Consider the following 27711-nt stretch of genomic DNA (forward strand, 5'->3'; position numbering starts at 1 on the left):
GTTGTCCCCCACCTTCCCCAAGCAGACACAGCGCCCAGCTCTCCGTTGCCACAGTCAGAAAGCAAGCAAGGAAGGCCCTGGGCATGCAGTCTGCATGCTCTTTTATTACAAGTTGTTCAGTGTTATTAAAAAAAATAATCCCCAAAGGCAGAACACAGCTGCCTGCGACCGCAGAGAGCCGGGACGTGCCACAGCGGGGGAAGGATTAGTGATTCTTGCCATAGATTGCAGCCAGCGCTTTGCGGGCACTGGAGATCTGCTGCTCCAGCCTCTCTCGGGTGGCTTTGCTCCCAGTTTTTTTCAGCATGGTCTCCATCTCCTCCACCACTGCCCGATGACCAGCAGTGTTGTGGAAGACGCGGATGGCCCGGTCCCCACACGACACCAGGTAGCGGCTGTTGGTGTCAAAAGCCAAGTCTGTTATGCACTGTCCGTGCACAGCGAGGAAGCGCTCCTCCTCCTCTCCTCTTCTCGTGTTGTACACAACAATGTCTGTGCCGCTAGAGATGGCGACGACACGAGCATCAGGGGACAGGGTGATTCGACAAGGCTCCATCACCTCACACTTCCCCGTCAGAAGCAGGTATGGATCCTGTTGCTTCTTATATTCCACATCTGTGTCCCAGAACTTCCATGTCCCATCCTTCGAAACAGTCGCCATCCTGCAGCCAGGAGACAGAGCACAGGCGAGTGCAAGGAAATCGGGCAGCACCTCTTCCCCTGCCACGCCTGTGAACGAGGAATCCTTTGTGGACAGAGAGCTCTTTTGGGAAGTACAAATCTGTACACACATACAGTCCTTGTCCTCTTTGCAGAGCAGGGATGGCAGTCACCCCCAGGAGGAAATCCATAGGGAATACGCAGGTGGCACAAGCCAGTCAGGGTTTTGCTGCCCTGGGCTCCCAGGAGAGCATGCATGGCAGTGTTCCCCACACTGCACAGGGGTGCAGCCCCCCTGCGCAGGCTGCTGGCATACACTGGAAGGCGCGAGCTCACGTGGCCTGAGGGCAAGCCAGAGTGTACTGCTTCAGGCAGCGGGTAACACCCACTTACCTCCTTGAGTCATTAGAGAAGGAGAAGGAATGTATGCCAGCGGTGTGACCTTTCAACTCAAAAGCCCTGGCCACCTCCCGGAAGTCTCCGTTCTTGCCAAAACACACCTCCCACACCTTCACATCAGGGGTAAAGCCACAGGATGCCACAAACCTGGGTGAACAAACAAGCAGAAACACAGGGCATCTGTTACAGAGAACCTACTCCAGCTGGGCCGCGGGGCCAGCCCTACAGAGCTCTCCTCTGGCCGCCCGAGCAAGGCAGAGGCCAGGGGCAGCCCTCCCGGGCAGAGCAGCACCTAAGACAGGGCTCTGTGAAGGCAAAGCCATCCAGACTCCTATGTTTGAATCTTTGCTTTGTCAGCTGAAGAAGTTTCCACTTTTCACTGAAGCCAGGCTGGTAAAGGGAAGGCCACCAAGGACCAGAACAACTTAGGAATGAGAAACTTGTAGGCCAAAGCAAAAAAAACTAAATGCTTTTCATCCCCAAACCCACTGAGCTTGGAGCATGGCAAGTCTTCCTGCAGCCACAAGTTAAGAGACAGAGTGGGGAACAAGATTTTCCTGATAAACCCAGTAACAAAGATTTTAATTTTATAATTAACCTTTAAAAGGTAACAAACAAGTTAGAAATGCTGTTTGCTTTTCATATGCTGCTTGTGTTGTCCCACCTCTGCAATCTGAGGCCAACGCTGTTCTCCTCAGCTCTTCAGGAGATGGTTAATAGGAACAGCAGTGCTGAGGCACAACGGCAACCCACTGAGTGTCTGAGACTACACAGGTGAGAGTCAGCGCTCCTGGAGGGGCTGCTCTCGGGGGCCGGAATCCCTTTTTAAAATGTGGAACCCTCAGAAGATTGCATTAAAATAACAGTTAATTACTGATGGTCTGAACTGATGACGTCCTCTGGGAAGGAGCAAGGTTCCTGTTGGCTCCTGTGGCTTCCCACTCTGCAGCAGGAGCAGCCTGGAATACCTCACGCCTCTCACCTCCCGCAGGGCGACACCGTGGCGTAGGCATTGTTCATCTGGTTAGTGTTAATGCTGGCCAGGACTTCACCCTTTGGGCTCCATATCAGGATGGTAGTGTCACTGGAAGCTGTCATAATAAACTTTCCTGGGGGAAAAAGACAAAGATCAGGAGACGTCCCAGGCCTAACGCTGCCACAGACTTATCAAAGGCCTAGGACAGTCCCTAAGCAGGGCAACCTCTCCCTGAACCCAGACAGTGAAGAAAACCAAATGCAGCACCAAAATTCAAGGAGTGTCAATCTCCCGGGACAAAGCAAAGAGCAGTATCAGAAGACTTGGCTCCTGGTTATGCCTTAATGCACCCTTGGCTTCAGCAGCCATCAGTGGGCGCTCAGAGACCAGGCATGCTTCTCACCCCAGCACCCTTCAGACCCCACTTGCAGAGCTCAGCACTAAGCTGGTACCACAGGAGTAACGCAGCAGACTCGGTCGTCCCCAGATGATTAAAACACAACTCGAGGTATCTGTAGCTTTCAAGTCTCAGATGGTGGCAGGTTGCTGACTACAAGTCACACTACTATTAACCATGATTACTGGTTGTGTCAGCATTTTGGACTCCTGCTTGTTTCCGCTTGCAATGCTTTCCCCTTTTCCATGTCAGCCCAGACAGGGAGTTCCCTGTTTACCTTTCAGCTACTTGTTACAGGTTTCAGTTTTCACTTTCACAGCTGAACAAAGGTCTCGGTTAACATTTTCTCTGCTCTCCTGTTAGAGAGGTGAACTCACATCCACCCACTTCCAACTGCCCACTGTCACACACCTGAAGCATTAATCCATCAAGCCCTCACCACTAACACATCCCCCCAGCCTCTGTTCTAGAAGACCCCAGAAGTCCAAGATAGACCACATTAACTCACTAGAGAGATTTTTGACTGGTTAAAGAGAGACGAGTGGGCCAGAGAACAGCGATCCTCTCAATATTGAGACCAGACCTCTTTGCAACAGCGTCCCTGAAAATGTAAATTGAGAGACTGTGCATATTGGGGAGCTAGTTCTGTGCTTACAAGAATATAATCTGTCTGAAAATGACATCTTTCAGTTCACTCAGCAGTAAACAAAGGCTAAAAAGTGACACCTAAGAGACTACAGAGAATCAAGTACCAGTGCAGAAATGGGCCTTGAGAATGCCCAAAACTCCAACACTTTCAACCCAGCAGCTCTTACTTTTCAAGAAAATCAAAGCCGATCTCAAGATTCAACAAGTGAGCAGCTCATTTCCATACCTGTCTCTGCAATTCCTATGTTAATGACAGGAGCCTTGTGCTTCTTTGGGAAGTCCCCTGAAGTTGCAGTGAAGGTGAAGCTGCCATCATCCTTCTTAGTCATTTTATAGACACGAATAGTCTCGCCATTCGCCAGCCAAACGATGAATGCCCTGTGGAAGAACAGACGCTCTGAACTGTTAAGAAACTGCCTACCTCAGCTTAGCCTAGCGACAACAGGTAAACTAATAGGTCATTCAGTGGCACCTGGGGAAAGGGATACACTGGCAGATCAACAGCTGTATGCTTTACAACAGCACTAGGTTCTCTCCCTGTGTTAGCTCAACTGCAGTGCTGAATGGAAAAGAACAGAATTTATTACTCCATATCTGGAAACGAGATCCCTTCCTCTCTCTTAAAAGAGGCCACTTCACAAAGTGCCAAGGCATGCTTTTCCACCAACCTTCCCAGCCAGCAAGAGCTCTCTCCCCAGTCCCCAGAGTGGCTCAGCAACTCAACCCTGCTGCAGGGCCTGCTGACAAAGACCTTAACAAGCACCCTCCACAGGCACAGCAAGCTGGGCACTGGGATATTTGCCCTGAGAACCACGTTAGTGGTACCATTAAGACCCCGTGAAGGATGTCGCCTCCGTGCAGCCCAGAGGACACATCACTGACCCCAACTGAGGCTTGTGCTGTGTGACCAGCAGCTCTGTCCACAGGACGTCCTGGTGCCTATACGACCCAACCAGTCCCTGGGCTGGGGGTGGGTGAGGTGTGGTGGGGCCTGGCCCTACCGTGAGTCGGGGCTGAGGCGGACAAGCTCGGCGTGGTCCAGCCCCACATTGGCACGCAGGCAGCGGTGCTCGCGCGCCGTGAAGTCCCGGGTGCTCCACAGTCGGATCGTGCGGTCGTCAGCGCACGACGCCAGGTACTTGCCGCTGCTGCTGAAGTCCAGGCAGGAGACGGAGCCGCTGTGGCCCTATGGAGAGAGCGCAGTCACAGCGGGGAGGAGGAGGCGGAGTAGGAGAAGGCGGGGGGGGGGCGGCCCTGGCGCGGCAGGAGGCGCCGGGCCCGGCGGCATTACCGGCACCGGGGCACACACGGTACCTTAAGAGCGGCGACCAGCAGCCGGTGGGCGAAGCTGTGCTGCTGCGGTTTGTCCCGCCGGGCCCGCGCCGGCAGCTTCGCCTTGCGGTGCTCCTCCGGCCTGGCGGCGGTGTCGCCGTTCGCCCTGGGGCCTGCGGGGAGCGGAGGCTCAGCTCAGCTCAGCTCGGCTCGGCTCGGCTCAGCTGCACGCCGCCCGGCCCGGCCGGCCCCAGTCCCCCCACCCCCGCCGTACCCGCGGTACTCACCGTCCGGTGGGGCGGCGGGCAGGCCCCGCGGGGCGGCGCGGCGCAGCGCGGCCGCCAGCAGCAGCAGGATGAGGAGGAGGGCGAGGGCGCCCGGCAGCACCGACCCGCCGAGCGCCGCCGCCTCCATCTTCCCGCCACCGCCACCTCAGCGGGGCGGCGCCGACCGCCTCCCCCTCCCCGCCCGGCGGGAACCCGGCGCGAACCCGGCGCGACCCGGCGCGCATGCGCGCCAGTGGGGGCACGCACCGCTCCACGCTGCTCCCCCTGCGAGCTCGGCGCAGGGCGGCCCCTGGCGGCGGGGGATGGCACTGCCCCGCTGCGGGCCTGCCCTCACCCTCACCCTGCCCTTACCCTGCCCTCACCCTGCGGCCTTCTGCCTCCCCCAGCCCTGCCCCAGAGGGACCCGTGGCAGGAAGAACTACGCTGTGGCCCGTAGGCAGAGTGAGTCCTTTATCAGGCAGCGGGGCTGGGCCCCACTGCCCAGCAGCTCCCCCAGCCCAGGCCTCCTGGCCGAGGGCGGACGGGGTCCGGCACTGTGCCAGACACTCCAGGGTCTGGCAGGTCCTGGGGCGCAGGACCGGGGGATGGCAGCGACCCCCGCCTCTGCACAGGCAGGGACTCCCCAAGCCGGTGCCCGTGGAAGCAGGACCCCCATGGCCCTGGGGCTGCCACCAGCCAGCACTGCCCCCTTGCTCGTGCAGCCTGGCCGTGGGTGGCCCTGCCGGGGCCTCCTCGCTGTCATTGGCGGGCGCTTGTCCGGCAGCAGCAAGGGTCGTGGCAGGGCTGGGAAAGCCCCTCCGGGGGCAGCTAGGAGGAGCCACCGCCGTGGCCCATCTCCGCCACTGCCCGCGTTGCCTGCTCGGGGATGCAGGCCGGGTCGCTGAGGATGGAGGTCGAAATGCTCAGCTGGCGGAGGGAGCTCAGGACGGCTGCGGGGAGACGTGGGACATGTCAGCTGCCCCCTGTGCCTTGGGGGCTGGAAGGAGCCTGGGTTAACCCATCCTGGGGAAGATGGCTCTTCCCTTCCCTGCTCCAGCCCCTGGAACAGCACGACAGCTCCCTGCCACAGCCCCCAGCAAAAGGGCGAAGGGAAGCCCACCCTGGGAGGGTCTGGGGAGGGTCGAGCCCTGCCCAGCCAGGGCACGGGATTTCGGTTTCGCGCAGCAGCAGCCAGCTCAGCTGGAGCGTGGGTGTGAAAGGAGTGTGGAAAAGGACCAAGCATGCAACCCCAGGACGTCCTGTGGGTGCTTCCCTCCTGTGTGGCAGAAGCGTGGTGCAGCACCAGCCCCACTGCCCCCCCAGGACGCCTCCGTCCTTTTCCCCTCTGCTTTTCCATCAGTCCATGCCAGTGGGCCAGCCTGGCTTCTTTAAGGTGCCACGGACAGGAGCAGGGCCACCTACTTGGCCGAAGCACTGGGAGGGAGCAGTGCTGGTCCAGCCATGCAAGAGATGTCTGGGTGAGGCTCTCCATGCTGGCTGTGGAGACCATGCCGTTGAAAGACTCGAAGAGGGGCCGGATGATGATACTGAACTGATGGGAGCAGAGGAGTTAAGGACCAGCCTTGCTAAGACCATGGTTTTCCACCTGCCAGGTGTGGACAGCACCCTCCTACAGGCAGCAGGACAAACCTCCCTGCCTGGCCATGGAACAAACCTGCTGGGTGCCTTCCTCAGCACAGCACCACACTGGGCACCAGCCCGTACTGCTGGGGTGATGGGGACCTGAGTGTCACCCAGGGCAGGCAGTGGGAGAGCTGCATAACCCCTGTCATGACTGGGCTGCCAGAAATGGTTGATTAGACACCGGACAACTCTTCCAGAGCAGATCAAGGAGCCAGCTAGTGAAGCGTCCTCTGAAGTGCCCAGGAGCAGCGCACGACACCAGTGTGTCCAGTGTGCTTCCCTGGTGCTCCCAGCCTGCAGAGACCACTGCTGGCGACTGGCGATTTTGTGCATATAGTAATCCACCGCAGGTACCTCCACCACGAGCATGTCCTGGAGCCCGTGTCGGCTTTAGTACACACAGTGTCCTGTGGAAGGAGCTCCACAGCGCTCCCCAACTCTGCATCAGGAGCCACCCTTGCCTTGCCTGGACTGCCTGCACTGGATTGGACTGTGGGCAGCAATGCCTGCCCATCCCTCTGCCACTTGGGGTTTTGTAGACCTCATAGTCTCTGCAAGCTTAATGGTCCCAGTGTGTTTAATCCCTGCTCACAGAGAAGCAGGTCCAGCGCTTTGACCTCCCGTTCCCTGGCCCTTGGTCCCCTCCATCCTTTCCACCATGTGGAGCCCAGACTTGTGTCTCAGGCATGGGCACACCTGGGTTTCCAGGTTGTGCCATGCGGCCACCAAGACCAAGCCATCATGTCACCAGCTTTGTGTCCAGACCTTTCCTAATCCCTAGTTGATGGCTGCTGCCTCTCAAGAGCCAGTTCCCATGTCACCAGGAGCTCGTCCCTGCATGAGCTCAGCTCCACCAGTGACTTCTTCTACCCAAAGACCAACCATTTACTCCTACTCTGTTTGCTCCCTTGTAACAGAAGCTTCTCCTAACCACAGCATCTTGGCGTGTTCTCACCATGTGCCCTTGGCTGGGAAACATCTCCCCATGGTCTCCAGAGCCTCTCGAGCTGGAGGGGCCCCACAGACCCAGGAGCAGTGGGTTAACCAGAGGACCCAGTGTTTGGTGGAGGGGTCAGAGCAAGCAGCGGGCACTGGCCCCAAAGGATACGATCCAGAACTTCCAGTTCTGCAGCGTGGAGGAGCGGACATACTCGTTGAACATGCTGCGCATCTGATCGAAGCGCTGGCGTGTGATGGGCACCCCCGTGGCTGGCAGCTGCTCCTGGCACAGGCTGTGTGGCACAAGCAGTGCTGTGGATCTGTGTTCAGGAGGCTGGGAGCCACTGGGGCCACCCCATGGGGAGAGGCTCTGGCAGGACCTCAACTCTCAGCAAGGGTGGGCAGGCAGTGTCCCCCTCCCAGGGCAGCTGTGAGGCATGGCCCCATGCTCTGGTCCCACACAGCATTGCCTTTTGAACATCATCCCTCCCCCAAACAGGGTTTGAGAGGGGACAGAGTCAGATGCAGGTCCTGGGAGGTGCTCAGGAGACCTGCTGTGTCCTGCTGCCTCCCCAGCGCTGCCACTTGCCCTGCCTGGCTACCCTGATGCAGGCAGTGGCTCCCTCCTGCCTCCCCCAGCCAAGCCCCCCTTACTTGATGGAGCTGTTCAGCTCCTCGATCTGCTCCCGCAGCCGCTGTGCCTCGTCCTGCAGGGCCGCCCGCTCCTGCTGCAGCTTGCAAATGTACTCAGCTGTCTTCTGCAAGGTGGTGGCCTTGCTGACCTGTGGGGCCGCAGGGTGAGACGGTGAAGGGAGCCCCTGGGTGGGCAGGGCGAGGGGCACCCGGCACTTTGTGCAGTGGGGCTGGCAGTGCGAGGTGCCATGTTCCCCACTGCCGAGCCTTGGCAGCTTCTGCCACAGGCTCCAGAGCCCAGACCACCCTGGCACAACTGCACTGCATGGGTCTCCATGTGCCTGGTGTGGGCTCGCAGCCTCGTGCCCCATAGACTGGGGCACAGGGCAGGAGCCCTGTGCGCTGGGGCAGACCAGGGACGCAGCGTCCCCAGGTGACACACCATGTCCCTGTGTGCCTGTGGCTGCCCGGTCCACACAGCCCTGGGCGCTCACCTTGATGCTGGGCTGGGCGCTCAGCGTGCTCACCAGGCTGTGCAGCGTGTTGAAGCCCAGCTTGATGTTGAAGCGTCTCTTCTGCTCGGCAGAGATGTGTGTGATGCGGCGGCTCTCCATCTGTGGGTAAGTGCTGTCAGGCACCTCCTGGCAGCAGGAACAGCCCTTCGCCACCAGCCCCATCAGGATGGGCTTGCCCAAAGGTTGCAGCTAGGTGGGGGGGAGTTTGGGGGGCAGCAGGAAGGGGGGGTGCATATGGAGATAGTGCCCCCCATAGCAAAGGCAGTGCTTGCTCCTGCTGTACCTTGCTGGACTCAGGCCTGCCCCGACAGGACACAGGGTGATGCAGGGAGATGCCAGTGCCCAGCCCTACAGTGGATCCTGGGGAAGCCTGGCCATGCTTGGGCCAGTCGCTGCCTGGAAAAGGAAAGGTGATGCTCTGGGGAGAGGGGCAGCAGCAGCAGCAGCCCCTCGTGATGGGCTGACACCAAGGTCCCAAGCTGGGACAGGCAGAGAGGAGCAGCCTGCAGCGCTACCTCAGCCCCAGGGCAGCCACCCTGCTCAGCTGACAGGGATGCTCCGGTCCAGCGTCCGACCACATCTTACCACTTTGTCTTATCCCAAATCCCACTCATTTTACAACTGCTCAGAAATGGGAGCATATGGGACGTGACATTTTAAATTCCCGGCGTTTCTTGGGGTGGAAATATCCAGGAGAGAGTCCCGAGGGCAGCAAGGCTGCGGTCTGCAGCACCAAAGTGAAACTGGGAACGACATCAGAGCCTGGTTTCCAGCTGCCACTCTGGTTTCTGCGGGTGAAAGCAAGGTGCTTCCCACTCGAAAACCAAGCTCCAGGTTTTCAAAACCACAGTTCAACATTTTGCTCCTTTTTGTCTTTTCCTGTTTCTACTTTTGCCCCTGTAGAAGGAGGCAGGTGAAGGGGCTGTGTCCTCCCCCGCGGAAGGAAATAATCCCTGCTCAGCTGGATATATGTAAATAGCTGGGATTGAAGTCGAAATGCAACATTCCCACAATGTTTGGTCCAAGCTACCTGCAGGAAATGTGGTATCCTGTGGAGCTCCTTGGGGTGCCCCAGACTCACTGCAAGCCGACGTGGGGGACAGCTGCTCCACCTTGGGGACTAGCAGTGGGCCCGGCTGGGTGCCCGCCTGTGGGACCGGCACCGGCACCGCTTGGGAAGGGCTGGAGCCAGCAGCCAGTCCTGGGCTCGCTTGGGCCATTCTGGAGAGGAAGGTGGCAGGGACTTCGGGGGCAGCGCTCTGCTGCTGGGAGAAGGCAGAGGGAAGTGGGAGGTTGGGGGGCCAGCCCCCCATGCACACCAGGGACCAGGCCTTCCCCTTTGGTCAGTCGGTGCCTGGGCACTGAGAGCCGAACACCCGCAAGGGGACCAGGGAGGGAGGATGTGCAGCCCCATCCCACCATCTGCAGGGGCAGCCCCAGCCCCATTCCCCCAGGGCACCATCGCCAGGAAAGAGGCCCTGCAGGTGGGATGTTTCCCACATCTGCCCTGTTTCTTTTACAGGAGAAAACACTCAGGTGACTCCTGCCTCCCTGGCACCCCAGCCACATGCCCCCTCCTTCTCCCCGTGCCTGTCCAGACCCATACTGCAAAAGGTGACCCCACAGAGCCCCATCTCCCCATCTCTACCCCTGCCCCAGCAACCAGGAGAGGGCAATTCCCAACCTGGGGAGTAGGTGAGTGCTTACCAGAGAGACAGGGGATGTGGGCATGAATGCTGCACCCATCGGGTATGGGGCATCCAGGGCCAGCTCCTGCTTGGCTGCAAGAGGGCAGGGAGCAGAAGGGCACTGCTGCATGAGGGTGTTGGGGCTCAGGTGACCTTTCCTGCCCCACGGGACAGCCAGCCCCAAGCACTGGCATTGGTGCAGCCCCTTCCCTGCCTGTCTACCCCACAGAAGGGTGAAGCAGCCCCTGGAGAGAGGTGCCTTTGCTCTCCACAGCAGGGGTGTCCTTGGGAGCCTTAGTGCAGGCAGGGACACCCAGCCCCTCCCCAGACAAGCACACGGCTGGACTTGACAGCCTCAGTGGGACCTGTCCCATCGTATGCACTGGCAGCAGGTCGGGCAGGACACTGGTGACCCCTCAGCCCATCCGTGCCAACAGGGCCACGGAGACCAGGCTGGGGACACAGGGAGTATGCAGCGGTGCCCGTGGCCAAGCCGTGGGGCCAGCTGGGCCCCATCTCCCTCCCAAGCTGTTGGAGCTGGGGGGAGCTCCCCGGGCATGGCTTCACCCCTGGGTTTGGTGCTGCCCTGCCATGGGGACAGCCAGGTGCCCTGCCCAGCATCCCCAGCGTCCCAGCTCCGGGGAGAAAGCAGGATTCCCCTTCTGATCCCCCCCACAGCATCCCCCCTACCACCGGCTTGCCCCTGCATCCCCCCCGCCACCCCCCAGCCCCATTACCTGTGGTCAGCAGCTGGCTCAGGCAGGGGCTGGGCACAGCCAGGTGGGACGGCGCGGGGGGTCCCGGCATCCTCTTTGCCTTTGTGCCACTGGGCTTTGCCTTCGGCCGCCCACCCCCGCCCTGGGGCAGCCCCTTGGGTGGGGCAAACCTGGGGTCGCCCAGCAGGGTGGGGGGCAGGACCTGGGGGGCGGACGGGCCGGGGTACCCCAGGGGCACCATGCCTGTGGCATAACCCAGCCCTGGGGCATGGGCGGCAAAGCAGGGTGCCGAGAGTGGGGAGGCGGGGTGGGCCAGGAACGAGGGGCCAGGAGAGCTGGTGTAGGGGAACTTGGAGCGGGGGGCTAAGGCGGGGGAGAATGGGGGGTCCGGGCCCAGCAGCGGCGCCCCGGGGGATGGGATGGGGGGGGGCGTAGTGGGGTCCTGGTGGCTCCAGGTCAAGGCACTTGCCAGGGAGGCCATACTGCAGCAGGGGCTTGTGTCGGAGCTGGGGGCTGAGGCTGCCGGGCGCCGTGGCGGGGGGCTCAGGAGGCAGGGGGGCCGAGGGGAGCTCGGGGCCCAGGAAGGCACCTTGGAGGCCAAGCTGGGAGGCACCACTGGGCTGCGGGAGACACAGGAGGGTCAGGGGGGATGCCTGGGGCACTGGCAGCCACAGGCCACAGGCCAGGATCCTGCTTACCTGGAGGAGGGTGCTGGGCAGGAGCGGGGCCTCGGGGCTTACAGGCAGCCCCCGAGCACCCATCAGGGACCCCCCGCCGCTGAACAGGGGCTCAGCCATGGGCACAAAGCAGGGCGGCTCCTGGTAGCCCGGTTGCGTCTGTGATGGCAGTGGCCGGTGGCTGGTGAAGATATCTGCAGGGCCAAGTGGAGACAGAATGATGGGCATAAGGGGACCTTCCCAGAGAGGGGATGACAAGCCCCCGGGCACACTGGGTGGAGCCGTACTCTGTTACTGGCACTGCTGGGGACTTGCCAGTCCCACCTTCACCTTGCTGGGCTGGGGCAGCTCTGGGCTCTGCCAGCAGATTTGGCCCCTGCGTTGTTAAACACTGGAGTATGGAGGGAAGAGGCAGCCCACACGCTGGGGGCCAGCCTTGCCACATGCGTGGGGACAGGAAAACCTGCCTGGGGTGCCACCCAAGGGTGGGGACACCATGCCCCACACCCAGCTGCGTGCCGCATGCTCCAGTGCCAGGGCTGCTCCCAGGGGTGTGCATGACTGTACTGCTCCTCCTGAACCAGCCCCAGGCTGGGGCAGGAACCACAACACCCAGGCTGTGGGCCAGCCACAGTGATGGGGCTTGGAGGAGCGTATCACAGCATCCCCAAGTCGTGGGGGACGGTCCCCTGGAGTTGTGGCGAGTGCTTGCCTCCCCACCCCAGCGCTGCCATGTGCACAGCCTGTGGCTAACCACATCCCATGGCCTTCCTGAAGCCGAGCCCCGTGACCCTGCCACGACTCCCTCTCGCTTCCTCTCCCTTTCCCACAGCCCTGCTCCTTCCACAGGCCCAGACGCCATGGCGCAAACGGCTGGCCTGACACTTTGGGCAGCCGCCTCCCCAGTGAAACAAGCTCCCTCAGCACATCAGCCCCACACACGCCTCTGCTCGGTGCTGGTGCTGCCGCTGCCTGTGCCTGTGCTGGCTTGGGCATCGCCACTGGGAGGGTTTTCCCTGGAGAGGATGACTGTGGGGTGGGGATGGGGCTGCTGGATGCTTCCCTGTAGAATGGAGCAGGAGCGCTGGCTAGGTTTGCAGGCAGCTGACCGACAGCCCCTGGCACAGGCTCTGTGCCCAAGCAGCCAGCCCAGGACACCGGTCCCCTCTGGGGAGCACCCAGCCATGCTCCTAACCCCTTGGCTCGTGAGCATCACTGCCTCCATGCCCCATGCTGCTGCCGGCAGAGCCTGGCTGCCCAGCGTGTGCAGCCATGCCCCAGGCACTGTCAGGGCTGCAATGACTGCTCTCCCTCCAGGCTGTGGCACAGGCTCCAGCACCTGGGGTGGCCTGGCTAGAACCTGCAAAGGCCTGAGACACTTCTGAGTCTACACCAGAGGAGCAAACATACTAGCAGAGTGGGATGCCATGGGGCTGATCATGGTGACGATTCCAGCAGTGCCATGTGCTGCCAGCCAAGAGTAACACCAGTGCAAGATGGGGCAGTGCCACTGCTCAGCTGCCCCACTCAGCCCTCAGACTGCCCCTTCCCCCTACCAAGGACACAGTGAATGCCTGGGAGCATGGCAGAGCCACCCCTGCCCCTCCATGGGCCGGCACTCAGTGTGGGCCACAGTGCTGCCAGGCAGGGTCTCAGCCTCCCCAGGGCACAGCACCCAGCTCCACGCTGCTCCCAGCCCTCCGCTGTACCCACACTAGGCTGTGCCCTGCCACCACACTGAAGCTCTGTGGGTATTTATAGGCATTTCTAGTGCCCAGCTCTGCAGATTCAATTCCTCTTGTGCCTCTCGCTGTGCTGCAGGGATGGAAGGTGGCTGGCTGCCTCTGGGAGCCCTGTACTCCCTTTCTCCTGCTCCTTCCCCACCCCACAGCTCTTGCCAATGCTTCTCTCCATCATCGCATCACCCTGACCTGCTCCCAGGCAGTGCAGCATGGCCAGGGCATGTCACTGTCCAAGGAAGAAGACCCCATGCGGTTAGCACACCACACCTTTGGCATCCCGTTCAAACCTGGGGCTGCTCTCCAATGGGATTGGAGCTACAGAGCCCATTCCCAAACCAAGGACCCTACAGCATTGGCCCCAGGCTCTGGGAAAGCCCTGCAGCACGGCAGGGCGATGTCACCCCATGGGACAGCCAGCCCAGCCCCCAGCGCCCCAGTGCCCGGCACAGGTCCTACCTGGAGCACGGTGCCAGCAGGGCATGGGGCCAGGCTGCTCCCTCGCCTCTGCCATCAGGACTTCTCCATCCACCCCACACCACGCTCTGGCACCCGCTGCGGACATGAGGTGCTTCCTCATTTGGGGATTGGTTTCCACGCAATGACTGACAGGCGCTGAGCTCTGCCACAGCCACCAGACACGGTGACAGCCCTGTGACCCTGCAGGAGCCCTGCGCCAACCATTGTGGTGCCCACCCCACACGCCTGCACTGCGGTGCTCTGCATGAGGCTCCTGGGGGGATCCCTGCTCCCGAGCCACGAAAAGCCATCGCATGCCCTGCTAGAAAAGTAGCCTTGGGGACACAATTGGCTTGGCTGGCACCCACAGCTCTGGCACCCAGCACCCAGCGTTCTCTCCCCATCTCCTCTCCCCAGTCCTCCCATGGCCCCATGGGCACACACCCCCAGTGCTGCCCATCGCATGGTATGTGCACACCTGTGCTGCTCCTACACCTGTGCCCCGCACACCCTCACGTGCACCTGCATCCCGCCAGCATACACATCACTCACACACAGTGCTTGGCTGTTGTGGGACTGTCACCTCTCGTCATCAGGGCTAACTGCTCGGCACAGCATCCCAGGAAATGCCACATCTGGGACAAAACTCCCACCCACAAGTCTCTGAGCACCCTGCAGGGTGCTGCCCTGCTCCAGGGCTCACAAGCCTCTCTCCAGCCGTGCTGAGCAGCCCACACCTGGGCAGACAACGAGCCACAGCTGGGATGCCATCCCTGACCCCAGCTGGCCTTGGGACCCTCCCCAGGCCCAGCAGTCCCCCCATGCAGAGCTGCTGGGCATGGGCAGAACAGGAAGGAATGCTTTCCTGGATGTAGCGGCTTGCAGTAAGACCCATCCCATTCCCAGGCAGCACCCTGGACCAAATGCAGGCCTTTTCCCCAGGAAAAAAAAGACAACTTGGCTGCCCATAGAAATATATTGGTACAGTTGGGCACTGCCGTGCCCTTTGCCATGTCCTGCTCAGCACGAGGCCATGGCATGAACAGCAGCTGGGCCCACAAAGAGAGGTGCTCAGGCTGCTGCTGTGACACCATTGTGGAGAGGTGCTCCTTGAAAGGGGTTGGTGCAGCTTTCCAGCACCATGTGGGACCTCTTGGTGGAAGGGACACTTGTCAAGTCTCAAATTTGACCCACTTGGAGCTGTCCCACCTCCCAGCGCCTGATGCCCACATGGGGCACCTGGGGACAGGAGGCAAAGGGCCAGCAGTGAGGACAGACACTCTTCCCAGCACATCTCACCCTGATGGGACCTCTGGAGGGAATGAGCCAAGAAGGGATGGCAAGAGACTTCCCACCCCATCCATCCCTGGGTCATGCCACCACTTGCCCTGGCACATCAGAGTGCCCCAGCCTGCTCCCCACCAGCATCTGGTCTTGCATCACCCTGCAGCCATATGGTGCAAGCACCCTTGTTTCCTCCTGCTGAAGGAAGTGGAGACCAGCTGTGGAGCTCACAGGGTGCTCACAGAAGCGCAGAGGAGTCTAGAGAAGCTGGTGCTGCCCAAGGCCACCAGCTACCAGGAGGGCTGCAGCCACCAACACACACCAGCTCCCACCCTGCAAAGTGTGCCCAGGCCACCGGCTCTGGCATGTTCAAGGGCAGAGCTGGTCCCTGGTGCAGTGTGCACCAGTGATGCCTTGCCCTGGAATATGGGGACAGTGCACAGCTGGGATCAGCACATGTCCCAGCTGACTCCACGGCACTCATGGACACTTATGGCTCAGATCCTGCATGGCAGTGCTGGTGGCAGCCCTATGGGAGGAGGCTGCCATTGCCCACTTCCCAGAGTTCTCCTCGGCCGCCCCCTTGCCCCACCTGGACGCCAGTGCCACATTTGTCTCTGGGCCAGCCTGGAAGGGACAGTGACTTGTCCCCAGGGGATGTAGCACAGCCCAGCACAGGGTCTCAGCTCCAAGCCAGCCCCATGGGCTACTCAGCCTGGGGCTGGCCAGGCAGTGGGGTGAGGAGAGGGATGCAGCAGCAGAGAACCTGCTCTGGAGGGTTCCTCTTTCTTGTGGGGGGACAATTGTCCTTCCTCTGTCTGCATCCAAAATGAGGTGGTTTGGCACTCCTGGAAAGACCCTATGTTTGTAGAAATCCCCTCCCACAGCTCCTGGCCAGGCCCTTCCTGACCTGCTGTGGCTCTGCCCTGGGTACAGGCAGGCATGCCAAGCCCCTGCCCCGCAGACTGCCACAACACCCTGGTCCATGCATGCTGCTTTTTCCATGCCAGTCAATGTCTGGTGCTTTCTGGCTGCCCCAGCAGTTCCTGCTGCTGCCTGGCCAGCCCTCTGAACCACCCATTTTGGGCTGCCATGGGGTGCAGACCATGCTGGGCTCTGTGGGATGTGGTACCACATCTCGGCTGGCTCTTACCTGAGATCTCCATATCATCCAGGCTGGGCTGCAGGGGTGCCAAGTCCGGCTGTATCATGTCAGCATTCCCAACATATGCTGGAAGAGGGCAGAGCTGCAACATCAGGCCCCAGCCACTGCAACCCCAAGACCCTCCCATGAGGCTTCCTCCCACCACTGCCCTCACACCTGCCTGGCTGCCACCCCTCCATGGCACCCTGCATTGCTGCCCACTGCGTCACTGCACCCTGCCCTGCAGCCATGCGTGGGCAGCAAAATGGGTGCCCACTCTGTGGAGACCCAGGGCCATCCTGTTCCACCACCCTGCCCGCCAGCACCTCTGGGACCTCATCCAGTGCCCAAGAACCCCAGGGAAATGCTGATCCTTGGCACAGGACTTGTCTGGTGCTGCAAGAGCTCCAGGGACCTGGCCAGGCAGGGACACCAAAGAGTGGCCATGGAAGGCAGGACCTGCCCACTGCTTACCCAGGACTGGCAGCCCTGCCCTGGGGTCTGGTGCAAGGTCCTTCACGGGGCTAGTGCTCCCTGGGCAGCTCAGCCCATCCCACCTGGGGCAGCCCAGGCTGGTCCGTAGGGAGCCACCAGAGGAGGGGTTGCTCCCGCCCTGCCCAAATGGAGTGAGAGCTCTGTTTGGGCAGGGAGGGAGCAGGGCCTCCTCCAGTGGCTCCCTGATCTGTTTGGGCAGGGCAGGAGCATCCTCTCCTTGTGCCCCAGCAGGATGGATGCCGGGGATCCTGTCTGCCCAAAGGACACAGGCAGCAGCTCTCAGGGGCTAAGCCAAGAGGCAGCAAGATGCTACAGTGCGTGCTGCCCACCTGGACCTCCTCCTCCACATCCTGCTAGAGCATGGTCTGAGGATGACACCTACCATCCTCGGGAAGTGCCTGGTGGGTGCTGGGTGTCTGTGTCATGGTGAAGAGGGTGTCAGAGATATCCGAGAGGAAGGTGTCCAAGTCGAAGTGCTGCCTACCCCCTGGCTCCTCTTCCTCATCCCCAAGCAGCATGGGCACCACGTTGCAGAAGAGCTGGTTGCACCATTTTTCTGTTGGCCTCCAGACATCCTCATCCTGTGTGAGATGGAGCAAAGGAGCCAGGGGGGGCACCTCTTTTGGGTAGGGTCCATGCCTGGCTCCCCAGCTGCTCTCCCTGGCAGCTCCCATGATCTCCACAGCGTTTATCACTCCAAAGCTTCACACCTGGCACATTGGTGCTTCCAGAAGGGTGAATCCGGCATCCCAAGTGCTTGGCATCCCATCCCATTGGGCTCATCACACCCTGGGTCTTTCATCCCCCCTTCTCCCAAGCTGCCCAGCACAGGGGTCCACACTGCATCCCCCTTCCCCCCCCTTGCCACTCTTCCCCAGCGAACTCACCCGCTTTGGACTGGAGAGCTCTCCCTCCCGGGTGGACTTTCGGAGCTGGAAGGAGAAGACAGCCTGTTGTCACCCCCCCCCCAGCCAGGGCGGGCATGGTGCAGGGCAGAGCCAAGGGCAGGGCAGAGGGGGGCAGTGCTCAGGAGGGGGTTCCGTGTGGCTGCCATGAGTTCACATCTGCCTTTACTCTACAGTGTCTGGGCTGAGCAGCTGCCGCAGCACTGGGACCAGTGGTGTGTGGAAGTGCGAGGCTGCCAGCACTCAGCCTGCCTGTGTCAACTCCGGCCTTTATCCGTCCCAAGCAAGTGGCCTGGGGAGCAGGCTGGACCATGCTCCACCCTGTGTGGTGGGCAGCCAAGGTCGTGGTGCCAGCATGCCTGAGAGTGGGCACTCAGAGCGACCCAGAGCCACCCGGCCTGCCTGGCAGCACGTGGTGCTGGGATGAGACATGGCCAGCAAATTCCAGCCCAGCTGGAGCACTGTGGGTGAGCCATGGCTCTGCTTGACCCATCCCAACACGTGTTGTGGGTATGCTGCCAAACCCAGCCCTGGATCATGCACCAGGCAGGGCACAGTCAGCCCAGCTCGGGCTGCCGGAGCACACTGCAGCACCAAGGGCAACTGGCGATGGGGGTCCCCACTGAGGTCCCCTGCACCAGCACCATGGCAGCAGCCAGCATCCCGCTGCCATGCTGGCAAGAGCGTGCCATATCGCGCTCCCAGTCAGCCACAGCTCCATGTTGGGCATGCTGATGTCCTGTCCCACTGCTGGCACCACTTCAGTACAGGGAACAGCATGGGCCAAGCCACTCACCCGCTTCTTGTAGTAGATCCTCCACTTGTGGTACTCCCTCATCACCACCTCAATGCGGCGTTTCCAGTAGTTGCCCTCCAGCACGACAGCCTGGAGGGGGGCAGGGCAGGGGGTCATGGCTGAGCCCCCCAGTCCCAGCACCCCACAGCCAGGGCTGGTTTCCTTGTGCCACATCAGAAATACCTTTCCCAGCTATGAAATACAACAAGCTCTGCCCTCTGCATGTCCCTAGCTCCCCCCTCTGCCACCCAGACCTGCTCCTGGCTGAGAGAGCTGCAAGGGACAATGCCCTACCTCTGGTTTTCGGTGCTCATCAGCCTCTGACCCCTCCAGCGGGGTGATGAAGCCACACACAGGGTTCTTCCTCCGCTCCACATCTGCACAGGGGAAAACACAGATGGCTTTACCCATGGCTCTATCCCTGTGTTCAGGAGGGTGCCCTTGCACCCATACATCACTGTCCCAGTGCCAGCCCCGTCCCACCCAGCATCACCTGGCACTCAGCAGACAGAGCGGGTTCTGGCCTCGTACTCACACTGGATGTACCACGCTCTCCAGATAGCGTTGTTGAGACGAATTTTGTCCCGGCAAAGCAGACGCAGCCCCTTGAAATTCTTCCACTTTGGAGACACCAGCTTCCCACTAAAACACCAAGCAAAGGAGAGGCTGAGAGGCACCGTCCCAGAGCCCTCCCAGTTCATGATCTCCCAGGGGGCCATCTCTCGAGAGATGCCTGGGGCCACCAGCCTTGTGGCAATTCTAGAGCAGGCACAGCCATGTGGGTCCGCTGGAGGCTGCTTGCCAAGCACCCATAGGAGCACCCTGAGCTCCTGTTCACCCTGAGAGCAGCACAGACCTAAACTGTGAGCTTCATAGACCCACACGAGGCTTCTTAAGCCCCTGGGATTAAAGCACAGCACATGGAGGAATTGATTCATTGAGGCTTGAACCCCAGTTCTGAGGAGGGACCCCGCTGCCCCCGACCAGGACAGCTGCATCCTGCCCTGGGGGATGGGAAGGGAAGTCTCCCACCCAGGTGAGACACATGTGTTGCTCATCGCAGCATTTGGGCAGCAATTTCTGACCCTCCTTTTAATGCCAGGCAAGGCTTGGAAACACTACCTTCAGCTGGGGCCAGACACAGGCAGCGGGGCAGGCAGGGGCAGCCATCTATGTGGGTCTGGGAAGGCAGGACAACAAGCTGGAGGACGTTAAGGGACGCTTGCCTGTGCCCCAAGACAGGCAGAGAGTGGGACCAGCCCTGCCCTCAGCCCAGCACTGCCCTGGGCTCTTCTCCGCACCCATCCCTGTAAACCTGCACCCTACGCCCCAGCCCCCAGCCTAAGCTGGGCTCCCTCCTTCCTGTTTCCCAGCTCCCAGCAGCAACCATGTTTGTACTGCAGCTCGTTGTGGTGGTGATGATGGCCCTAATGGGGCCTGCAGTGCGGGCAGCCACATTTCAGCAATTGTCTTGTTTCCTTCCAGCCAAGGGACATGACCCCCTTGCATGCACCAACCAGGAAGGTCCTGAGGGTCCTGCTGCCCCAGGAGCTCCATGGAGGAGGCTGGAGTGCCTCTGCCTTACTTTGGGGTCCTTTTCACCTCTCCCTGTGAGCGCAGCAGCTGCCCCGGCTCTCCCATCCACCAGGGCATGGCTTTGGGGCAATGCCGGCTGCACGGAGGGGCCCTTTGAGAGCAGGCTGGAGGCTGCATGGCATCCCTCCCTGGGAAGCCCATGGCCCTCCCCAGCCAAGAGTTTGTCCCTTAAAGTTCTTGGTGCTGCTTTGGGTCCCATTTATCCTCGGCACATGCAGGGAGGAGGAAAGGTAGCGGCTGGGCTGGGTGTAGGGATGCTGTATCCCCTCATTGCCAGCATCTCCTCAGGTACACCCCAAGGTGCCATCAGGCCATGTCCCTGAGGAGGCTGCTGGGGATGAGAGCAGTGCCCAGCTAATACTTTAAGAAGACACACACTTGTTCATTCAAGCTTGTGAAACCTTGGACAAAGACTCTGGCCAATTCTGCATTAACCTGCCTTGAAATCTACCTCCCGCTGCACAGCATAGCACAGCATGGCAAGTGGGGCTCCCTCCCTCAGTGGCTGTGCTGGCTCGGCTCAGAGTTTGGCTTGGAGCTCCGTGCAGCCCAGCGGGCAGGTGGCTTGTTGCAGACAGGGTGCTGTCCTCGACGTTAGAGCCAGGCAGCCCAACCAGTCAGCAGTGCAAGGCAGAGAGACCACGGTGCTGGTCCTGCAAGGCTCTGTGGCCAGAGAGAGCGTGCAGGGGCAGAGGGGAGAGAAGAGTGCTACTGTCCCATCTCACTGTGGGGGACAAGGATCAGCGACCCCTCCGACTCCAGAGCGTGATGCAGGGATGTGTCTGGGAGCGGGTGCTCCCACCTGCAGGGGTGGACAGGTATGGTCTCCCCAGGGAGTCCCAGCCCGACCCACTGCCCTAGGGACTGGGGAAGGACTCGTGTCCCCATGGCTCCAGCCCACAGAGAGTTAAGGACTTGGCTAAGCACTGGCCACTCTGCTATCACCAGGATTTTGAACTTTCCCCAGCGGCAAAAGGCAAACAGAGCAGTGGTGCCAACCAGAGGAGCCAATGGAAGGGATGGGTTTCCTGGGCACATGGCCAGATCCTGCTGGTCAAGGCTACCCAGCCGCAGTACTCACCGGTGCCCCCCACCCTGACAGCCAGCTTAAAGGAGCAGCCTGAGCCCGAGGGCCACAGCCCCAGACGGGCACCTCAGCCATGCACAAGGCTGGTGGGGCCGTGGCCTGGAGGCAGAGGCAACATGCCTTTGGGCTTTGACATTAACCGCTTTTTTCCTCCATTAACAATCCTGTCAGTTTGGGGGCTTATCAGGCTGATCTTTGTTCCCTTGTTTGCCTTGAAAATGACCCCACCCTTCCCTGAAATTATCTCCCCAGGGAGATGGATGCAAATCCCATGCTGAGCCGCGATAAAGGTTTGGGATGCCCCAAACTTGAGGTCCTGCTGCCCCATGCTGCTGGAGAAATGGTGACACAGACCCCAGAACTGGCTAAGGGGTTTCTGTGGGATGGGGTGAGGTGGGAGCAGGGCTCAGCCTGAGACCAAACCCAGTGTGGGTCAGCACCAACTCTGTTTCAGCCAGTTGCACCTCATTTGCTCTGTGATTCATTTAGTCCATCCAGAAGTTTAAGGTCTTGTGGTCCTTGCTTTCATGGCATAATGAATGTTTCGCTCTCCATCAACAGCAAGAGGAGGAGGGAGGAATGATCTGGTGAGATGCAGGGCTGCACAAAGAGAAGCAGGCAGCAGCAGGAGGGGAACAGCTAAGCTGAGGGTCCTCTGGCAGGTACAAGCCTGCTCGGTGTTTCGAAGTGTAGCAGGAGCAGGATCCCCTGTGGGGCTCTCAGAGCCCCCCTTGTGCTCCCTGGGCTGCTGGGACACAGCTTGGCCCTGGGCTGGCTGAAAGAGGACAGCCTTTCCTGGGAGACCTAAAAGCTCACGTCAGATTTCTTATAAATCTTGCTAGCAAAGTCATGTTTTTTCTTGAGGTTTTTTTTTTTTAAATCTAAAGTCTGACAAAGAAAGTTAATTATCTAACCACAATTTTCCTGCAAAGTGTCCCCAAGCAAAAAATGACTGTGTCCAAATCCGACTTCAAATCTCTACTATCTAAATGAGCTTTTTTCTTTACCACGTTGCACTGATGAAAAGGCTGCTGTGCCAGCTTGGCCGCTCACCGTGCTGCCTCCTGAGGGAGTGAGCTCTGCCCTGGACGGCACTGCAGCCTGCACGGGTGCATCTGGGGTAATTCGAGGGCTGTGTTGTTAATAGACTGTACTGGGGATTAGATAGGGACCTCCTCTGTGTGTTTACTCGCAGATAGGAATGCCTCTGCCCTTACAGCTCTGCCTCTCGGGCAGCCATTTTCCTCTGTGCAAAGGAAGCATGAAGTGCCCCAGATGAGAAAGGCAGGCATTTATATCTTTTTGCAAATAGTTGTCTGAGAAGCTGGACAGCTGCAAGCCAAGCTAGGTACATGTCCACAACCAGTTATTTTGGGGATCTCTGGAGGTATGACCCCACTGTGCATCAGTGTGGGAACAGGCTTGCACACCAGCCCAACTCCTCTGCACACTGCTTAGACAGGATCAGCCCCAAATCCTTGGGAAATGACAGAGAAAAGGCATGCAGCTCCCTGCCACTAATGACAGCACAACCACACTGCAATGTGGATGGGTTTAGCCCGAGCACGAGCCTTTCCCCTCACCAGACCCACTATTGCCCATCATGCAGATAACTTGTAGCAGAAGCTGCCCAGCCCACCACAAAGCCCCAATGGGATCTGCCAAGCCAGGACTGCTGTTGGCACCAAGCTCTGCTTCCCTCACCTCCCACTTCCTTCCAGCCAGGGCACAGGTAGTGCCCAGACCATCTTAGGTCTGGACGAGACCAAAGCCTCATCAAATGGTGGAGGTGGACCCAGCAATCGCAGGATGTTGCCACATCAGTGCAAGCCGCTTCCAGCCAGCCTGAGCTAGTGCACAGGGCTGCGGGCAAATGCTGTAGTGAGGAAACTGAGGTGAGCGATTTGCCAGGCGGGCAAAGCAAAGTGCAGGCTAATCCTCAGAGGAGGAAACAGGGAGAGGGCAGCTCAGCTTGTGCATCACTCGGGTCTCTGCCTGGTGCTTTCTGCCCTGTGCATGAGTGTTTAAGACACTGTGAATTAGAGAATCAATTAGAGAATACGGCAAAGATATAGCAGCAATTCCCCTTCTAGGAAAGCCTCAGGGCCTGCTATCAGCTTGCCATGAGGATGAATTAGTAGGGAATCAGGATGCAAGGATGTAATTGAAGCCTGCCTTTTTTTAAATCACAAGAAGGGCAGAGTTAATACTCCACATCACTTACCAGTCTGATGTCCCTACCTGCTAAATCTCCCCTCTTGGTATTTGCAAGCGAGAAGAGGAGGTTAATCTACATCGCACTCTGGGAACAGCTACAGGAGGCTTCTTCTGAAGCACAGGATAGACTTGTGCAAGATAAGATCACAAGTGGCTGCAGTTTGCAGTTCCTATCTGCACCCAGTTTTTCTCCCTTCAGGAGGACAGTCCCTCAGGTCAGTCACCCAATGATTCCCTGCAATGGGTCACAGAAAGGTGTGTGAGCCCAGGAGACCTGCAAGGCGGGACACTGGGGAGTCACACTGCGGTGATGAGGAGAAAGAGCTTGCTCAGCTGGGAAGATTGTGCTAAGGCCAAAGTGTGAACGGTTCCTGAAGGAGCTCAGCTCCACACATTCAGCTTTTTGGGGAAATGTGGAGGGGCCAAGTGTGTTGCAGGGAAGTCCACCTACAGGAGAAACAACAGTCTAAGGAAGGGATTCAATAAATGCAGCACATTGCAGGAGAATAAGGAGTGGAAGAGAATCATTAAGTCTTTGGCAGGAGAGCTGCTGCAAGTGTCCCTGAAAATGGGTACAAAGGGCCTGGGAACAGCTTCATCCCAGCACCAGGAGGAGGATGTCGGTGGGCAGAGTTGCCTCTCTTTGAGGGATCTGAAGAAAAAAGTTACTGCTAGAAGCAAGCCTTGATGTAGAGAGAGCACTTCTTTCCCAGTGAGGCACTGATGCACAGTCCAGCCCATTGGGGGGTAATAGGTCAGATCCTCCGGGCGATTGCTCAAGCTGAGGCAGGACTGCCATAAACACCTGTAAAATGCCACAGAGGAATGCTGGAGAGGGGAGGAATTACAGTACTCAAATGACTGTTCAGCTACAGCCATTGAAAAAATGATACTGTTTAGAGAGAGTTTAGTGCCTTTGAAATGGTGTAAGCCAGGACAGGGAGGGATGGGTGGCTGCAACACTCACAGCTCAGCCAGCAGGTCAGGAGAAGTGATAGTTCCCCTCTACCCAGCACTGCAAAGGCCAAGGCTGGATATTGTGTCCAGATTGGTTCCCCCGATAAAAGAGGGAGTTTCACAAACTGGAGTGGTCCTGGAGGAGGACGTTAAGGTGGTCGGGGACTAATGTACATGACAAAAGAGGAGGGTGAGTGATGGGTTTGTTCAGCTTGAAGAAGAGAAGGTGAAGGGAGGATCTACGTACTGCCTTCAACTACCCAAAGGAGGCTATAGAGGAGATGGAGCCAGACACTTCTCAGACATGCACCGAGAAAGGACAAGAGGCAACGGACACATGCTGGAACAAAGGAAACTCCAATTAAAGCCATGGACAGAACTCTTCCCTGTGAGAGTGGTGCAGCCCTGGGACAGGGTGGATAGGTGGTTGGCTCACCATCCTTGGTCTCCATCCATCAGAGTGATGGCCCTGAGCAACATGATCTGGCTTTGGAGTTAGCCCTGCCTTGCACAGGGGTTGGACTATGAACTCCAGAGGTGCCTCCCAACTGATACCTTTCTGCAGTTTCCACTTTGTTAGGGAGTTAGTCTACAACATAATTGTGGATGCACTCCTGAAGACTGGAGGACATTTGGCTGGCCACTCCAGCTGAGGCTGTGCTGCACCAACACCCCTTCTGAGGAAACTGGCTGGGAGGGAGGGTGTGAAATGGCAGATGATGCAGAGAAGTATCAAGTCAGATAAAAGTAAGAGTAGAGGTGTGCCAAGTATCTTTAAATTCCATTTCCCCCTCCAATACCTTCCTTCAACTATTGCTTACAAGTCTGTCAAAAATGTATTAACAAAGCTGCCATGGGTTTCCAAAGGGAGAAGAGAAATGCCTGAACAGAAGCTAGCCAGAGAGTGGTCAGCTCTAGAGCCAGAGTCCAATTCCCACCTGCGGAGAGTCATCTCCAGCACTGCATCACAGGTCCAGGTTCACCTGAACCCAATCTCTGATCAATGCTTATCATCCTGTTTGTAGGGTGCTGGCAAGCTGCAGAGCATGACAGCTGAGGGGTGGAGGGGGAGAGCATCTAAGGATGAAAGGAACTCCAAGAGAAAAGAACCAAGCATGAAGTTTGGAGAATATCCAATGTCAACGTTTTCCTGGTTGGGTCCCATGGCCTGCAGCTACCCTGGCCCTACAGCAGACCAAGAACTGCTCCCTATGTGTGCTGAGCAAGACCTAGTCTTGCACCAAGGCAGCCAGGAGACATCCAGGGTGGCCATCAGTAGTGGCACTAATGCTTTGTAGCTGATGTGGATCCTCCTCACTGAGGGCTGCTGTCCAACTGCAGTTAGGGTTTGCCATGGTGTTGGGCTTGGGGCTCATGTGTGCATTATCATGCTCAGTGCAGGAGGGAAACAAGGCCCTGAAAGAGTCCAAGGCGTAGAGAGATCTGGAGTGATGGAGCCCTGTCTCCAGCGTAATGACCAACCCTGGGTGACATAGAGCTGCTGTGCTCTGCTCCAACTGCCAAAGCGCTTGCACCCTTTCCCCACTGCCTGGGGAGCACCAGAGCTCAGGGGCACACAGAGGCTGTGGTGCATCTCAAGAGTCAAGAGCTTGAGCACGCTGGGGTGGAGCAGTGTCTGTTCCTCCAGCCCCAAGCTGCAAGGATCAGAGTATGGCAAGCATGGGGCTGGGACAGCAAAAGAGAGTGAGGCCATCAATGCCTCAGTGTCCCCTGTGCATGGCAGTCAGGGGTGACTTACTTGCCTGACCAGGAAGCATGACCCTCAGCTGGGTCACCCCACACTGAAGCTCAGTGTGGTCCTGCGGAGTGCCAGCTTCACCAGCACCTTGGAGGAGAACTGTGCCGCATCAGCTGTGAGGAAACCATGCGATCTGGGATGTGGCGATGGGCCAAATGTACACAGCTATGTGGCAACTAGTACCCTTGGAGTGCTGTCCCAGTCCCTGGTGTCACTGGGGGTGCTCTGGCAGTGACCACATATTCCATCACCTTGAGCACTCAAGGACTTTAAGGCATACCTGAGAGGTCAGCAACTGAATGAGACCTTGCGTGGAACAAGGCAATGGGCAATTCTTCATGGCTGTTTTGCTGAGGTTTTGTTTTCATGTGGCATCAGTAGGACATCGTCATTCCAGGTTTGCGCCTGGACACTTTGGAAAAGCTCTGCAAGCAGTTTTGTACTGATGCCAGTACAGCAAGTCACCCTGATACCATGCTTGAGAGAACTCAAAACCCTGGGGCCTTGGCAAAAGAGGAGAGTTGCCTCCAAGAATGTGGACCAAGGCACTAAGAGACATGCAGGCTCTCCTGTTCTCACCGAGGAGCTGTGGGTCTCTAGCGTCCTGGACTTGGGTGATTTGTGTGGCTGGGGGAACGATGCAGTTAGCCATCTGATTTTGCAGGAGAGAAGCAGGGAAGCTTTCAGGAGGCCCTGGACAAAGCCCCGTGCAGCCATCCAGCCCCTAGTGGTGCTGCATGTCCTGGAATAACCTCAGGACATGTGGGCAGAGTCAAGGACAGGAAAGCAGGACTCCTGCTCTGGCCTGGATTGCCAAAAACTGAGTGCTGGCTGCCCACAGGGTTATTACTGCTTTACAGATTGTTCAGGGTCTGGTCAAAAGCGTGCTACAGCTGGATGCAATGACTCCAGAACTCATGGGAAGATGGAGGAGGGTTAAGACACCTGTGAAGAGAGGAGGAACTTTTCATCTGGCTCTATGGCCAGCAACCAGCATCAGTTCTTTCTCCCTGAAACCTCCCAGGATGGCAGTTTTTGAGCATATTGCCCATCACAACCCAATGGAGAAGAGGAGGATGTCTGTTGGCAGCAAGTTCCTGGATGGGCAGTAGGGCTCAGACAGCCTCATACCTTCAAAGAGCTGGGGGGGGTTCTGAGACGCGTGCCAGGGAGAGGGCTCTGGGACTCACCTGTACTCCAGGCTCATGCACTCGAAGAGCCGGGTGAGGGTCGGGTCAATGCTCCAGGGATCAGCCAGCTCAGGCTCGGTGCGGTGGTGGCGCCGGCGGGGCAGTGAGTCGCTGTGTGGGGACGACACCATGAAGTGGCCACTGTGGATGACCTGGGAGGGGTTCTGCGCCCCAGCATCAGGTGCTGTGCCACCCACAGCCATGTCCTCGGAGTCCGAGTCGGAGTCGGAGACGGGGCATGGCCCAACCGGGGGCTCTGGGAAGGGACCCGGGAGCCCCCCCTGAGCTCCTGCCATCACCCAGCGCCTGCTGGGGAGCCCTTATCAGCCTGCCCCAGCGCTGTGGTTCACATCCTGGTTGTGCCAGAGCCCTATGGGTGCTGTGTTAGCGTCGAGCACATGCCATTGGGCTCCCCAGCACAGGACACCCACACCACACCTCCTCCTTGGCGCCACTTGCCCCACCCTGGACCACGCTGTCTCCTCCACGCTCCAAGGTTCAGCTTTCAGTTTGCCGGGGCAGCTCGCTGTCAGCCCTGTTTATATTGGTGGTGGCTGATCCCGCCCATGGTGCACCATCAGCCAGGCCACAGCACCCTGCCACCAGCCATGGGAGCTTCAGCTCCACTCCGCTGTCCTGCTCTTGCAACACAC

At 59.0% G+C, this 27711-nt stretch overlaps 2 protein-coding genes across 7 annotated transcripts; both read right to left on the bottom strand.

The window, feature by feature from the left end:
- Window positions 1–84: 84 nt before the first annotated feature.
- Window positions 85–4832, bottom strand: TBL2 (transducin beta like 2). Of its 6 annotated transcripts, XM_041126940.1 has the most exons (8): window positions 4640–4832; window positions 4395–4525; window positions 4082–4266; window positions 3598–3639; window positions 3307–3458; window positions 2042–2168; window positions 1054–1206; window positions 85–662 (listed from the first exon to the last, which is right to left on the bottom strand). In XM_041126940.1, the coding sequence occupies exons 1-8, from the start codon at window positions 4764–4766 to the stop codon at window positions 206–208; spliced, it is 1374 nt and encodes a 457-aa protein (XP_040982874.1). In that variant the 5' UTR covers window positions 4767–4832; the 3' UTR covers window positions 85–205. The 6 variants fall into 6 exon arrangements, with proteins under 6 accessions (XP_040982874.1, XP_029884612.1, XP_040982871.1 ...); XM_030028752.2 differs by lacking the exon at window positions 3598–3639 and having other exon boundaries at window positions 4640–4830; XM_041126937.1 differs by lacking the exons at window positions 4395–4525; window positions 4640–4832 and having other exon boundaries at window positions 3307–3639; window positions 3906–4088.
- Window positions 4833–4997: 165 nt separating this feature from the next.
- On the bottom strand, window positions 4998–27674 carry MLXIPL (MLX interacting protein like). The gene is given in 18 exon segments (XM_030028751.2): window positions 4998–5568; window positions 6041–6170; window positions 7371–7494; window positions 7856–7983; window positions 8329–8448; window positions 8633–8745; window positions 9431–9614; window positions 10057–10130; window positions 10775–11180; window positions 11182–11373; window positions 11452–11624; window positions 16066–16143; window positions 16934–17132; window positions 17439–17483; window positions 18253–18342; window positions 18547–18629; window positions 18788–18894; window positions 27059–27674. Coding segments are annotated over 18 exon segments (2664 nt in total). The 5' UTR covers window positions 27355–27674; the 3' UTR covers window positions 4998–5446.
- Between the last annotated feature and the right edge of the window lie 37 nt (window positions 27675–27711).

The sequence above is a fragment of the Aquila chrysaetos genome, chromosome 10 (genome assembly GCF_900496995.4).
Source record: "Aquila chrysaetos chrysaetos chromosome 10, bAquChr1.4, whole genome shotgun sequence".
NCBI classification, from domain to species: Eukaryota; Metazoa; Chordata; class Aves; order Accipitriformes; family Accipitridae; genus Aquila; species Aquila chrysaetos.